The sequence below is a fragment of the Acartia tonsa genome, chromosome 6 (genome assembly GCF_053477335.1).
Source record: "Acartia tonsa isolate MP-2025a chromosome 6, ASM5347733v1, whole genome shotgun sequence".
Classification (NCBI taxonomy): Eukaryota; Metazoa; Arthropoda; class Copepoda; order Calanoida; family Acartiidae; genus Acartia; species Acartia tonsa.
In genome coordinates, this window is record NC_137265.1 from 14,487,375 (window position 1) to 14,502,658 (window position 15,284).

Here is a 15,284-nt window from a genome sequence, read left to right on the forward strand (position 1 = left end):
AATCCATGCATCGTATCCAATTAAAAATAATTTCAACGATTAATAAAATATAAATCACAAATTCAAAATTAGTTTTCCTGGCCTGGGTCTTCGGTACCTCAGGGCCGACTAAACTGGAAATAATCTTATAGTTTTTCATTATAATATCAACGGAAAGCTGTCTTTGATACGATCTAATAAATAACTATTATAATTTTCATACAGCTAGACCATTTATAAGCAGCGAAGGTCACAAATATACAAATAAACAGACGGACGGACATAGCTAGTTCATGGACAGATACTTATTGGACAGATATGGTGATATTATCAGACAAAAAGCCATTTCAATTGACTTTGACTAGAGGAAATTTTGACTGCACGACCTTTGTCTAAAGTATGGCTGAAATATGACTGTTTGTGGGCCATAGCAATTCCGTAATCCTACTTTCAAGGGATTAAAACAAAATAACAATTTTATATTTGGGGAAAAAATTAACATTTTTTCGTAAAATTTCCATTAAAAATATAAATAAAGAATTAATGAACATATTACCAATAATCAATACGAGCACATTTGTATCCAGAAATAGCGAAGCAAAAAAATATTGTTGTTACTTTTTCAGTGAGCATAATGTTAAATCATACTCTAAAATACAACTTGAATGGAAGCAGTTTCAGGAGTTTTAAAATATACCAGCCAAAAGTTGAATATAGTTCCTATAGATTGTCAGGGAGGGAGGGGACATTGGGCTGTAACTATACAAGTACCCTAAGTCCTATAACCATGTTATTTAATTCGTTGGCTTTAAAACTTTGGGTATTTTTTTTAAATTTTTGATTGGACAATTCAAAACCAGTAGTGCCTAAATGTTTTTACCAATAAGTTTTATTCACAGAAGGAGTAATTTTGTTTATCATCATTTGGGATGTAAATCAATATATCGCCTATTGTCTTGTCCCTTATATCTCTGATAAATTGTACAGACATATCAAATTAATTAAGAAGCTTGATCATTGATCATTAATTATATTTGTGTAGTAGAATACAAAGTATGCATTAATATTATGGACTTAATTCATTTGATCACGTGTACTTAAAAAATGATAATTTGATGTTAAGGTTGTGTAACTTTTATATATTACACTGGGAGGGAGGAAGGAGACATTGGTAAATTACACTGGTACCCAAAGTTTTTATAAGCACACTTTTTCGACTGAAACTTTTAGGTGGTTGATTTAAACTTGCAGTGTACAAACTTTTATACCAAAAATTTAAATCAACAGAAGAGGTAATGATTGCTTATAATTGGAGATGTACACCATCAATTGTTTTATCCCAATCATACTAAGAACCAACCAAATTAATTTTCTTTAGATTCTACTCATATTGAGCTTTATTGTCTGATGGTATGTGTTGATAAGGTTCAGTAAGATTCGTCTGCTTGGAGTATAACATTTTAATGTGCTAGTGGCTGAAGTCTTTAAAATTTGCTTAAATAAGAAAAGTGGCCTTTGCTTAGTTCAATATAGCCTACCCCTATATCATATACTTAAACCACACTTTCCATATTCTTATAATTGCATTGGAAATAAGTTAATAAAAAGCAATTATCATGAAAGTATAAGCTTCCTATATGCAATTATATTTGCAAAACTCTTGAAAACAAAGCAAATAAGAAACTTAATATTAATTGGCAATTTCATTACAGGGATAGAATTAACCACTTTGTTCTTTTATAGGTGATTCAATTCATGTAAAATTGGGGGAAAATGATCTCGGGTAAGGTAATTTTTATTATAACCCCTTTTTACCCTCTTAAGGTAAAGACTTTCTTGCAAAACCATAAGGACTCATCTGTTGTTATTTTCATGGCAAGACTTGATTTTTAAGCAGATTTAAAATAGTATTTCAACACAGGTAAAGTCCTTATATAAGTACAACCCTGTAAATAAAGCCATGTATTATAAAAGTATGAATTATGAGACAATATTTGCCAACAACCAATCTATATTCCATGTTTTCCAAATATTACACATTTTTATTGAATATTCTACCACTATTACCACAGTAGGCTTCTAACTATGGAGCAGGCACTACACAACTTAAGGTTAGTAAATAGGAGCATTATAAAAAATATGTTGTCATCAATTCAATTGTAGTAGTAAATTCTAAGATATTTTGTAAACTTGAAGGTTTGTCTCTTTTGTAAATTGAAGACATTCAAATCAAACAGTATTTTTTGTTATGAAATACTACAATGTAGAATATGAAAGTCATTTTATAATTTAAGTCATATAAAACTAAAAGCATTCCAAACATGAACATGAAATAAACTATTGTTTTCAGAATATTTGCTTTAACACTTTTAGTATTTTAACTATTGAAAGACTTCAATTTATTTCAGAATTATTCTATCCATCATTTTCTTTGGCATATTTTGTTATCAAGTGTACACATTTGTACCAAAATTGTTGAAGGTGCCTATCATCACATCTTCAGAAACAATCACTATCCAAGATTTACCCTCTCATCCTGTAATAGCTGTTTGTCCAGAAAGACAACATGACATTGAAAAAGTTAGAAAATTGGGTTACCATTTACCAATGAGCATGATGACTGGGCAACAAATAAATAATACTGAATATTTGGTTTGGAATAATGAAGAAAATCTTCCTTTTTCTGCAATAGTTGACAGCGTTCTTGATAATTCAACATTAGAAAAAGTAAATCTTGGTTCAATGGAAAACTTTGCTCCCTTTGCCACAAATAAAATTCTGTATCCAAAATTTGGATATTGCCTGGAATATACAAATAAAAAGTTTGAAAATTTGTATGTTACAATAAATGACATTGGTGAAGATTTGGTACAAGTCAATGTGTATATTACTGCTGTAGAAACCCGGACAAAGTTTGCCTATGACTTCAGTTCCATGAGAAATTCCAAAATCAAGATCCAAACTGAAAAACCCATGACACAAAATTTTCAAATTGATATAGAACTTTATGACAATAGTAAAGGAGATAAAGATTGTGAACCAAATAAAAACTATTCTTATGAAATATGCGTTGATTCTAAACTAAAAGATTCCCTACTACCAAAGTATTCCTGTATTCCTCCTGTTTTGTCAGACAACAAACAATGTTCGAAGATAAAATACAGCCAGGATGCATCCTTGGATATTATGGCAAAATACATAAGTCCTTATTGGACTCTGAGAAGATTACAAGCCCAAAAAGATTGCAGAACACCCTGTATCTATCAAAGATACTTGGTAACTGAAGGAGATGCAACTCAGAGTTATGTAAACCAGACTGTTATAATGCTGGAATTCAATTCTGAAGTTGTTAAGTACACCAAACTACCCAACTATGGACTATTTAGCTTTCTGGTTGACATTGGAGGATCTCTTGGCTTGTGGCTTGGTTTCAGTGTACTCTCCATCTTTGACATCTTAGTGGACAGTGGAAAGATTATGCAAAAGTACTTTGGCAACCATTCTGATAACAAGGGAAAGTAATATGTGAGATCAGTAAAAAAGAAATAACAGCTTAAGAACTTTTTGGAAACATTACAATCATGCTTAATTTAAACAAAATTTTAACAAATATTAAAATTAAAAAATTATTACCTACAACAAAATATGTATGTAAATTTTCTTTTAAATGAAATATATGTTTTTCAATAAATATTTTTCATTATTAGATTATTGTTGAAAATTATGATTAATGGATTATTCATATTCAAATAGCTTCTACAATTTAGGAATATAAATAGATCATTAGAGACTATTGGTATGTTTAAATACACCATTTATTACTGTTGCTGAGTCTCTATAATTAAAATATGTATGTCTGACAAAAAATGTAATATATGAATGTATTGTAAACTGATGAAAAACAGAGTACATTAAAAAAAGGGCTAACACCCAACACAGTTCTCAACAGGTCCACAATGGGTGTGATAAAAATAAGACTGTATTCATTTAGCAACAAAGTATAGAAAGTTGATGAATAACTGTTAGGATACACAAATTTTTTTCAGTAGGATTGACAGATACCCTAACTTTAAGTGTGTTTTTGTTATAAAAAACATAGATAAGCTTTTTGTTTGACAATATATCTATGAGTAAAGATCCCTGTTTTTATTTTTCCTCTGATGGGTGGATTAACTGACTTATGATACATAAACATTACTTATCTATATTACAAAGTAGAATGATGTCTGTCTGTCCGTCCATCCATCCATCCGTCCGTCCGTCCGTCCGTCTGAAGCTTAAGATCTCGGTAACCACTGAACCGATCGGATTCTACTCTTCAGGTTATATACATATTAGTCATGTAGTGGTTTTAAGCTATTTTCTTGAGGGTGGGACACCCCCAACCCCCCCAAAAATAAAAATCCCCCCTCCGATTTTTTTCTTGTATAGTATACAGATATACTTATATGTAGGCAGAATAGATGTAGACAGATGTACAGATATGTCCTAACTATAGATTAGCTACGCTACTACAATAACTTACTCATCAGCCTCGTCAATAACAAGGTATCTGAGGGAGGTAAGGTCCAAATGTTCAGTCTCTCTGAGTATGCTCACTAGTCTGACTAAAAAACAAGGAAATTATGGCCAAAAGCAATGACAATACAAGCTAAAAACTTTTTAGATAAAGAATGAAATGGAAATTATTCAAAAGTGTATTTAAACTTGAATTTTGTGAACTGATTTTTTTTTTCTGTTCAATAGTTTAAACTACATCTATAGGGCATATATTTAAAAAATTAAATTTTCTACCAGGTAGTTTTAAGAATATTTCTGTTTTCAACCCAGCACATTTACAATTTTTAAAGTGCCTAATTGATTGCTATATTGTTATACAAAATTATGTATGTTAAATCTAAATGGTATTCTTGTAACTTATGCTTGCAATCAAACTATTTAAATGCACTTCATACAACTATCTCTTTGTGACAGAAAAAAATGCGCGAGATACTGGTTTTGCCGCTGCCGTTTCATCACAGTTCTATATTGTACCATATTACAGCAACTGCCATACAAAATTTTAGTGTCCTCCCATTTTGAAGTCTTAAAAACACACACCTTTACGAAATTCAGCGAGAGCTAAAAAAAAGGTATTTTTCCGAGAAAATAAACTACTTACGTGGAGTACTGATAAGAATGTCAACATTCTGATGTAAAATTCCAGTATCTCCAAATCTAAAATATAACATAATGAACATTTCTTAATGATTAAAAATGTGGGATAGCCACGTTATCTTATTCGTTGACTCAAAAACGTTTGTGTTCTTTAGTTGAGCTTTAATTGGTTGGTTGTACACCATTAGTGTCCAAACTATTTAACCAATGATTTTAATCTACATGAAAAAGTGTTTTGGTTTATTATCATTGGTATTTATATCAATTTATCATGCAATGTCTTTAAGATCCCTGGGACAACCAAGAAAACTGAAATGATAAAATGTAATATGTGTTTGTTCATCGAGTATCTGCACTATTCAAAGCTTAAGGAGTGGCTTTTATTAACTTGGGAGGGTGGTTGTACCCTGCCCCAAAAATAGTTTTACGAAGCTACACTGTATAGGAGAACCATATCGGTCCAGCAGTAAGCTAGATCCTGAAGTACTGACACACACATATTATAGACATCCTGATACTTTTATGTAAGGATAAACTAGAATCAGAATAAAACCTGTAGAGTTGACTTTGATCCTGCTTGAAGTCGTTGATGCCCAGAGATTTCACTTTCAGTCCTGTCCCACTTGCAAACAAGTTGAAAACTTGGTATATTTGCTCAACCAAATTAGCTGATGGCACAACGACTAAAGCTCTAACTTTTGGCACAACTCTAGTTCCATTTTAAAGATGTAATTTTTTTGGTTTTCTGCATGGGATATGTGTGAGGAATATAAAATAATATGCCACCAACATTCTGCCACAAAAAAAAACAAACATTATAATTAATATTCTAATACTTTTCTGTAATGTAATTATGTCAAGCTGCGCTCCAATTTTCAATTCTAGTATTAAAAAAAAAATTTTTTGAGGGTCATTGCGTTAGGGGCTATTATTCTTGGAAGGGTGATGGTACCCTCCTTAAAATAGTTTTAAACCTTAACAGGTCCTATGAGAAGCTACACTCTAAAGTTACATCAGTCCAACGGTTAACAAATCCTTTGGTAAACACAGACAGACTCACATCCTGTTACTTTCATATAAGGATATCTTATTCATTTAGAAAAAAATTAAAGTCTACATTCAAAGTCAATTAAAGTTAATTTATTTGCGTAAATTTTATTTCAATATAATTGTTTATTGATTATATTTCAAATTATATTTGTTATCTATGTTTTTCATGAAAATTAAAGTGTCATAATACAAAGATAAGGACCTACACGTAGTATTTGCATAAGTAACACTTTATATGAAATATGAGAGGTTAGCTTTAGTTTTAAACTCACAATGTTTAAGCAAACACTATTGTTACCTGCAGCAGCCTTATTGGCCGTCCTGCTGGCGGTTTCAGACTGCAGTCCGCCAGCAATAGTTGCCAATTCTATTGTGTCAAGACAGGCGGAGGATTTGTTCACTGAGTTTTGGGAATGGCGCCTCCGCAGAAGCCCTGAGTTCAGCACCCTTACTGGATCCAAAGAGCACAACAGCATGTTGGAAACCTTTACTGAAGAAAGATTTGCTGAAGATAAAGAATCCTGCCTAGCCATGAAAGCTACAGCAGAAGAGTTGATGGATCAAGCAGAGAATGATGATCTGCTACTCAACCTTAGGTTTCTTGTGGCTGAACTTGATACTTTCATCAAGGGATATCCTTTCAAAGGATTTTACTTCCCCATAAATTATATGGAAGGTGTGCAGGTGGACTACCAAAAACTAATTGAGTGGGCATCATTTGACACCAAACAGGACTATCTAGATCTTATTGAAAGGTTTGGGGCCTTTAACAACTATGCTGAAGAGATTATAACAGTTATGAGAGGAGCTGTGGCAGTTGGACAGGTTAACAATGCTGTTTCTATGGCTGGAACAGTCCGTCAATGTGATGATCATGTCAATAAGCCTGCAAGAGAAACAGCTTTTTATGAACCATTCAAGGATATGGCTAATGTTGCTCCTGAAGATGTGGAATCTCTGCAGAATGAGGCTGCTGAAGCCATTGAAAGTTCTGTGCAGGTTGGATTCCAGCTGATCTCCAACTTCCTGACTGCTGAATACATTCCTGCTGCCCGTCCTGAAATAGCAGCTTCATCCCTGCCAGTGAATGGTGAAGAATTCTACAAAGCTTGTTTGTCCTTCCACACTTCTACCAACATGACTGCTCAAGAAGTTCATGATACTGGACTGCAGGAAGTTGAAAGAATAGAGAATGAGATGAGAGAGATCATTGTAGAGATGGGATATGATCTTACTCTACCAGAGTTCACAGATATGATTAGGAATGACAAGGCCAACTTTTTTGACTCCCCAGAGGAATTACTAGCTGCTTTCAAGGATATTATTGAAAATAAGGTTGATCCTGTCATTCTCCAAATATTCAACAACAAGCCTGCCACAAAATTGGAGATTGTTGAGATCCCACCCAGTACACCAGATGCTCCTGCAGCTTTCTACATTGCAGGTACACCTGATGGCAAGAGACCTGGACGTCTGTATGTGAATACCAACAAGTATGATTCCCAGCCAAGGTATGAAATGATCAGTTTGACTCTTCATGAAACTATTCCTGGACATCATCTACAGGGATCCTACATGCTTGAAAAGACAGAATGGCCTTTGTTTAGAAAGGTAATGGAAGATAGAATCTACAGCCAGGTTCCTTCCAGGTTTCCTATCAATACTGCTTATACTGAGGGATGGGGTTTGTATGCTGAATCACTTGGATTTGATCTGGACCTGTATGGTAATCCACTTGACAGGTATGGCCATCTCAGTGAGGAAATATTCCGGGCTTGTAGGCTAGTTGTTGATACAGGTATGCATGCCTTGGGCTGGACCAGAGAAGAAGCAGTACAGTATATGCTGGCACATACAGCAGCAAGTGAAACTAACATCAGAGGAGAGATTGACCGCTACATTACCTGGCCTGCACAAGCTACAGGCTACAAGATTGGCCAACTGAAAATCAAGGAACTCAGGAAGAGAGCTGAAACTGAACTAGGAGATGCATTCAATCTCAAAGACTTTCATGAGATTGTCCTCCAATCTGCTGGACCGCTGGAAATTCTTGAAGAACAAATCACTCAATGGATCAGCTTTAAAAAGTTTTAAAAATAATCAGACCAGAACTTTAATTTTTAAAAATATTGTTTAATTGTTATCTTAATGATAAAACTTGTATGAATAACAACTTTAATAAAGTTATAAATAATTCTTTAAGGCATTACTATAATAAAAGGTAGTAGGATTTCTTGTCTGTGTGATCTACTAAAAAGCTGAGCTTATTTTTTTTTTAATTTGAAGGGAAGTTTGGTGTTGATCAAGGGCAGGTTTTAGGCTAATTAGCAAGTTTTTTTTTAAGGAGAAATTATTACAATTTATTAAACATCTTTATTCCTGGATTTTAAGGCTTGTAGAATTGGAAGGACAAAAGAAAGAGTTTTTCCAGAACCAGTAGGAGCTGATACACAAACATCATGGGGTCTAAAAATTAAATGCATAACAAGATTATGTTTTATAAAATAAAACTTATGGCATCTAAAAATGAAAAGATAAAACAGTCTTTTCTTTGATGTAAAGACACTAAAAAATTTGATTAAAAAAAGTTTAGCTATTATTTTAGGACAGCAAAGATTTTATGAATTATTAATTTAGGTTTACATAAGGGGGGGGGGGGGTTTAATGCAACCATCTCGTAATCAGTGAGCAAATGGCACTTAGAATTCGAATTTCCATCTGAAATTTTGCATGAGTAATCCTTGGTAGATCTATTTTCCCTATATCGAACAAAAAGTTGGAAAAGTAACGGCTAACGGCTTAGCTGTTTTGCCATTTTTTGGATATCTATAGTACAAAGGGAGAGGTCATTTTCTAGTAAATCCCGTAAAGGTGTGTGTTATAAGGCCTAAAAATAGTAGTAGAACGATAAGGTGCTCTATATATTTGTATTTCCTATTGAATAGAACAATAGGGAAGAAATTTTTTTTTTTTTTTTTTTGATAACCGTAACTGGAATATCTGAAATTTCTATCAAACGCTTTGTTTGGCTCAAACTGACACAAATAAAAAAAAATATAATTATAATAAATCAACCTGTAAAGAATGACTTCTTCCTTTGTTTAATGGTATAGATTGTTCTTAACCTTTACCTTGTACCTATAGAGAACATTATTATTATAATTATATTTTTTTTTAATTTTTGTCAGTTTGAGCCAAACAAAGCGTTTGATAGAAATTTCGTATTTTTTTTAGATAATCCAGGTACGGTTATCAAAAAAAAAAAAAAAATTTCCCTATTGTTCTATTCAATAGGGAATACATATATCTAGAGCACCTTATCGTTCTACTACTATTTTTAGGCCTTATAACACACACCTTTACGGGATTTACTAGAAAATGACCTCTCCCTTAGTCACGAAACCTATCTCCACATAATACTTGTTTCCATTCTAAAACTATATTAAACGGTTCTAGACGGTAGCTGTTGGTACTAGAAGTTTCAAAAATGGTTATTGCTATCATTTAACATGAATTAAACCAAAAATATGTTTTAAAAAGTTGATTTCTACGTAATTGATGATGGATTTACTCTGAAAATAGGCAAAAAACGGCTGAGCCGCCAGCCATTTCTTTTCCAACTTTTTGTTCGATTTAGGGAAAATAGACCTATCAAACATTACTCATGCAAAAGTTTAGATCGAAATTAGAATTCTAAATGCCATTTGCTCACTGATTACGAGATGGTTGCATTAACCCCTCCCCCCCCCCTTATATCTGAAATGTTTTTTCATGAATTGGTAACAAATGGAATTCAATATATATTATGGGAGTGCTACTTTTATCTTTATAATATATTTTGTATTAAACTTTACCTATATTTATGAGGCTTCATAAGGATTGGAATAACTTGTCTTTGCACCGGGAAATAGTTCTCAAAACCTAATTCTTGTAAATGATTCACCAGAACTGTATCCAATCCCTTAAAAAGAAAGTATAAGCACTGAAAGCAAGGATGACAACATCCACAAGTTATTAATAAAACACACCTTACTAAATAATAAAGCACCCAAACTAAGGTCAAGGAACCAAGAATATGATTCTAGCCAACCCAAAACAATTTTACACCTAGTTTCGAAAATTCAAGTTGAGTTTGAAGACTGAATACGCTACTTATGGAAACGGGTTGTGTTTAGTTTTACGACCTTGATATTTCTTAACAAGAAATTACTTTTGTCTTTTGTATTATTTTTTATATTTTTTAAGGAATTTAGGTCATTCCTATAAATAAACATAGTATGTTTACCTACCTATTAATATTAAACAAGGATAAGAGCATGCATGAGTAGCAAAGCACAAAAACACAAATGGTACGGTCAACATGAGTTTTAGAGTAGATTATGTTCAATTGTCATAAATAAATAAAAACAGGAGAATAGGTTATAATTAGAGATAAAACACGAAACCTTTACAAAAATAAACATTTATGTTTTTTTTGCTGAATGTCCAAAAAAACGACGGACCAAGTAAATTGATCAACAAAAAACATCAGTACATCTTAAAAAGCAGCCGAGAAAATCACAATTTTGCCATAGCATTACGACTGACTGTGACAGTGAATTTCAGAGTAACTTCGCTACTATATAAAGAAAAAATATCCACTTAGTAAAAGTACGTAGATATTTCATTCATACAATAATTTTTGTGTTATTGGCAGTGATAGAACATTGGTAGATTACTTGTACATCCTTACCTCAATATTAGTGATGGGAAGAATATCTAAGTTAGCTACATATCAGAGATGGGTAGAATATCTTAGTTGGCTACATATCATTGATAGGAAGCATATCTTATCTCCATATCAGTGATAGGAAGCATATCTTACCTCCATATCAGAGATGGGAATCATATGTTACTTTATAGAAGTAATGGGAAGCAATCTTCTCTCCATATCAGGGATGGGAAGAAATTCTTAGTTGGCTACATATCAGTGATGGAAAGCATATCATATCTCCATATCAGTGATGAGAAGCATGTCTTATCTCCATACTAGAGATGGGAATAATGATATCTTACCTCCATTCCAGTGATGGGAAGCATATCCGCGAGATAATCAATTTCTGCTATGTCTGGGTTTAACAGCCAGTTTGGTAGTACACGCTTCACCTATACAGAACAAAATTACTTTTTTCAACAAGTGTTGGGTAGAATTATTCAATCGTCTGATGGTTTTAAAACTTTGCATAATACTATTGTATGAAGTAAATTCTGTGTGTGTATCAATCTCTAAAGATCTTTTTTTATCAGGGCAAAATTACTACCTTATAGAGTGGATTGTTTGAATCCACTATCTAGTCTATAATACAAAGTATAACGACAATTGTCTGTCCGTCAATTCGTACCGTAAGATATCACTAACCGCTGATTGAACCGATTCGGTTGTGTCTACTATGGTAGCAAAGATTCTCTGTTACACAATTCTATTTCAAAATTTTGGATCAAAGATATTATCGTAATATTTCTGTGGTTAGGTATATTTTACCGTCACAATATTTGTAGCGCATCTACTCTACAAATCAGCCGCTAATTATATGATGTCCGCCTTAAGAAAAACACTTTTTTGCGATGCTTTTTGATAATCAAGGTCATGCCGTCAATTTAGGCAAGTTAGACTAGTCCTGTCATTTTGAAACTTGGCATGGCAATTCCTGTAACAGAAAGGCACTGTTTTAAAGCGTAGCAACTCTATAATTGAATTATAGTAATATAATAAACGTTTCTCCTTGGATAATACGTGGATATTATGAGAGGAGAACATTTCTCATCAAATTATCTTGCTATTATGAACATCATTTATTGGTTAGTTCGTTCATTCAGTATGAGGGGAGTGAGAGGGAGATCCTTATTTTAGCCAGCTGCGTGCAGGACTTTATCACAATACATGAAAATCTGGTGCAACATCCAAGTAATAATATATCTATTACTATATACTACTTAAAAATGTTTACCTTCGTCTTTTTGTGTTTAATATTTTGGCCAATGAGGGTAAACGTTGCAGGTTCTTTGTTTTCATTCTCTTTCTTTTCAACCTCTGCTTGCTCAGATGCTGGATCAGTTTCGGGTTTCCAAATACGTGACTTTTTCTTTTCTTTTTTCTTCTTCTTTGGAGCTGAAAAAATAAAATAACTTTTGAATATAGCTTTACAAGCAGCTATGCCACTAGAGGCATCTGGGGGCACTTAAAGGAAGGGGGAAGGGAAGTCGACAATTTCTTATGTGAGGTGGCAGTACCCTCTCCCAAATTATTTATAATCCAGCTACCCTGGACCTATAACAAGCTTCCTTGTAAAGGAGAACCATATCGTTCCAGTATTCAAATGAGAAACAATTAAATATTATATTCTAAACAGGAAAGTTATTAATACTTTCTAAACCTATTTACAATTACTAGCATATTTTTAGGGAGGTAGGAGACATTGGACTTCAAATTGCACTTGTACCCAAAGTTTCAAAAAATTTCCAATCAATAATTTAATTCAAAACAAGGGATAATTTGTTTTGTCATTGGAGATGTTCATCAATTCAACGGCTATTGTCTTATCGCTTAATATCCATGGTTGCACCTGCACCTACCTGGCTCCTCTACAACTTTTTCTTCGTGTTCCTGTTCAATTTTACGCTTCTCAATCTTTTTCTTCAGCTTGGCCAAAATCTTAAAATAAAATGTCAAAGATAGAGTACCTAGCACATAAAAAAAATATTCTTGAAATTAAAACCCTTATCAGGGATCTTAAGTGATAAGACAATGAACAATAATTAGATAATGATATACATGTATAATAATGAAATTGATGTCCTATATGAAATTAACGGCTAGGCCTTTTAATATAGGAGAGTATTTATTTCCGGGGAAGATTTCTATTTGGAGGACAAGGGAACGACCCTCAAAAATAGTTATAAATCATCCTATATGAAGCTTCGCATTTTTGTTTAAAAGGATTAGTGAGACACTAAAATTTATATTTTATGAAAATAGAAAAGCTAGAAGAAAAATAATCTTTCTTCTGAGGATAAATCCCTTCCAACTTAAATCAATGATACAAGTTACAATACCTCACTCTCATCATTCACAGTTTCCTGTTCTCCAACTCTGGTTGGATCAAACCGTTCCACCACGTGAAAATCCGCCATTTTGATTTTTTCCCGCCTTTTTTAGTCTAATCTGAAACAAGATACTTATTTTACTTATTAATTTGCAAAAATATAAGTAGGTAGTAAAAGACTAAGTAAACATTATTTCCTCTGTAATAAAACCGGTTCTTACAGTATCATCTTTAATTAACATTCAGCATTGATAATAAAAGAGTTTAAATGCCTAACATTAAAATCTAAAAGCTTAAATTTTTAAAGATTTTACTTACGAAACTGAACAAAAAAATAGATTTACATAAAAAAAATACAATTAACTTGGTACATTATTAATCCACTAGCGGCTTCGCCCCTAGCCTCTAGGGGCTTTGCCCCAAGAGGTTTGATCAACCTAATTTTTCGTATTTTAGATTTAAAAAGAAAAAGTAAAAAAAATCTTTTTTTTTGGGGGGGGGGGAGGTATTTTTCATTTTTAGGGGGGGTGGGGGTGTCCCACCCCCCAAGAAAATAGCTTAAAACCATCACAGGACCAGTAGGTATATTCCCTGAAGAGTAGAGCCCAATCGGTTCAGTGGTTACTGAGATCTTAAGCTTCAGACGGACAGACAGACGGACAGACAGACATCGTTCTACTTTGTATTATAGATAGATGAAACTTAACTGTAAAAATAAAGCCCAAAATAAGGAACATAAAACCAGAGTATTATAAAATCATGACTTTTACAATTTACAATTTTTGGTGGATTTTTCCAGATTCTTGGTGTAACTGTTCTACCATTCTGCTTCTCCATGGGCCTTGGAGAACACATAGTCTTTTCCATTTAAGCTCATGATACCATCTTTCAGATTGAACTTCCACTTGTTTCTAAACGAAATAGTTTTCTAATATTTAAAGTTAAAAAATCTTCAAAAAAATAAAATACCTACACTATAAAAAGCAAGATTGATTTTCATGAACACTTTATAAAATGAAAAAAAAAGATAACTGTCCTTACGAATACAAACCCAGTCTAAGAATTACTTCATACTTTTAAGCCAAAAATGAGCATAACAAAACATTGCCTTTGATAACATATAAAAAGATTTTTTTGTAGCAAAACAACGATTTTAAATTAAACATTTTCCACATAATCTGTAAATACCTGGGATCTAAAGGGATAATACAATGGCCGGTAAATTGATATATATTATACATCCCCAATGATGAGACACAAAATTACCCCATCTATAGCTTACAATTAATAGTGGTTAAAAAGTTTGGATACTTATCACATTGTAAAAACAATCAAAAATCAATAAAAGTCCTTAAAGTTGATGAGCCAAAATAAGAAAACGTTAATTAAAATTTTCGGGGACTAGTGTAATAAATAGCCCATGTCCCCTCCCAACATGGTAAATACCTACCTCCGAATCAAAATATTATTTTTGCTTTATTCTGAAACACTTACCTAGTCCTTGTGATCTTATCATACTGGCAGACGACGACATTATCCGTATCATACAGCTCCTGGGCATCCTCGTCAGATATGTCGTCTTCACTACCCAGTGGCTCTTCCTCTGCCCCTTCATCTTCCTCTTCTACAAAATAAGAATAGGTATACAGCAAGGATCTAAAGGGATAAGACAGTGGCCGATAAATGGATGTACATCCCCAATGATGATACACAAAAATACCCCTTCTGCAGATTACAATTAGTGGGTGGTTGAAATGTAAGAACACTCAACTTATTGAGCTAACCAATCAAAATTCACTAAAGTTCCCAAAGTTGTTAAGCCAACAAATAAGAAAACATTATCATGAAACTTCTGGGACCAGTGTAAAAACAGTCTATTGGCCCCTCCCTCTCTGGATATATTGACAGGGGAAAATTTGTCGTCAATTTAGGTTGCTATTATGAACCTCATTCAGTCAGTTTGTTCATCCAGTAGGAAGGGAGTGGATGTATTGTTATTTTAGCCAGCTGCGAGTA

General features: G+C 33.1%; 3 protein-coding genes across 4 annotated transcripts in view; 2 read left to right on the plus strand and 1 right to left on the minus strand.

Moving 5' to 3' along the window:
• Nucleotides 1-13,646, minus strand: part of Dbp73D (putative ATP-dependent RNA helicase Dbp73D) — an 18,538-nt gene extending 4,892 nt beyond the window's left edge. The window contains exons 1-9 of one of the 2 annotated variants that reach the window (XM_080163594.1): nt 13,279-13,646; nt 12,799-12,877; nt 12,174-12,334; nt 11,242-11,331; nt 10,041-10,147; nt 8,569-8,652; nt 5,690-5,848; nt 5,141-5,196; nt 4,505-4,586 (exon numbers count right to left, since the gene is read on the minus strand). In XM_080163594.1, the coding sequence (XP_080019720.1) occupies nt 4,505-4,586; nt 5,141-5,196; nt 5,690-5,848; nt 8,569-8,652; nt 10,041-10,147; nt 11,242-11,331; nt 12,174-12,334; nt 12,799-12,877; nt 13,279-13,356 (896 nt within the window). In that variant the 5' untranslated portion in view covers nt 13,357-13,646. Of the gene's footprint in view, nt 1-4,504; nt 4,587-5,140; nt 5,197-5,689; nt 5,849-8,565; nt 8,653-10,040; nt 10,148-11,241; nt 11,332-12,173; nt 12,335-12,798; nt 12,878-13,278 lie in introns of both variants that reach the window. The other variant, XM_080163593.1, reaches the window with a different exon arrangement.
• LOC145323280 (uncharacterized) lies at nt 1,940-3,670 on the plus strand. Its single transcript, XM_080165709.1, has 2 exons — nt 1,940-2,090; nt 2,388-3,670. The coding sequence occupies exons 1-2, from the start codon at nt 2,065-2,067 to the stop codon at nt 3,499-3,501; spliced, it is 1,140 nt and encodes a 379-aa protein (XP_080021835.1). The 5' UTR covers nt 1,940-2,064; the 3' UTR covers nt 3,502-3,670.
• On the plus strand, nt 6,360-8,383 carry LOC145321931 (uncharacterized). Its single transcript, XM_080163592.1, has one exon. It carries the CDS (start codon nt 6,460-6,462, stop codon nt 8,278-8,280), a length of 1,821 nt encoding a protein of 606 aa, XP_080019718.1. The 5' UTR covers nt 6,360-6,459; the 3' UTR covers nt 8,281-8,383.
• Nucleotides 13,647-15,284: the final 1,638 nt, after the last annotated feature.

Coding starts and splice junctions, on each gene's coding strand:
- LOC145323280 (XM_080165709.1), top strand. CDS start 2,065: ATGGAGCAGGCACTACACAACTTAAG. Junction 2,091..2,387: donor CAGGCACTACACAACTTAAG/GTTAGTAAATAG, acceptor AATTTATTTCAG/AATTATTCTATCCATCATTT.
- LOC145321931 (XM_080163592.1), top strand. CDS start 6,460: ATGTTTAAGCAAACACTATTGTTACCTGCAGCAGCCTTATTGGCCGTC.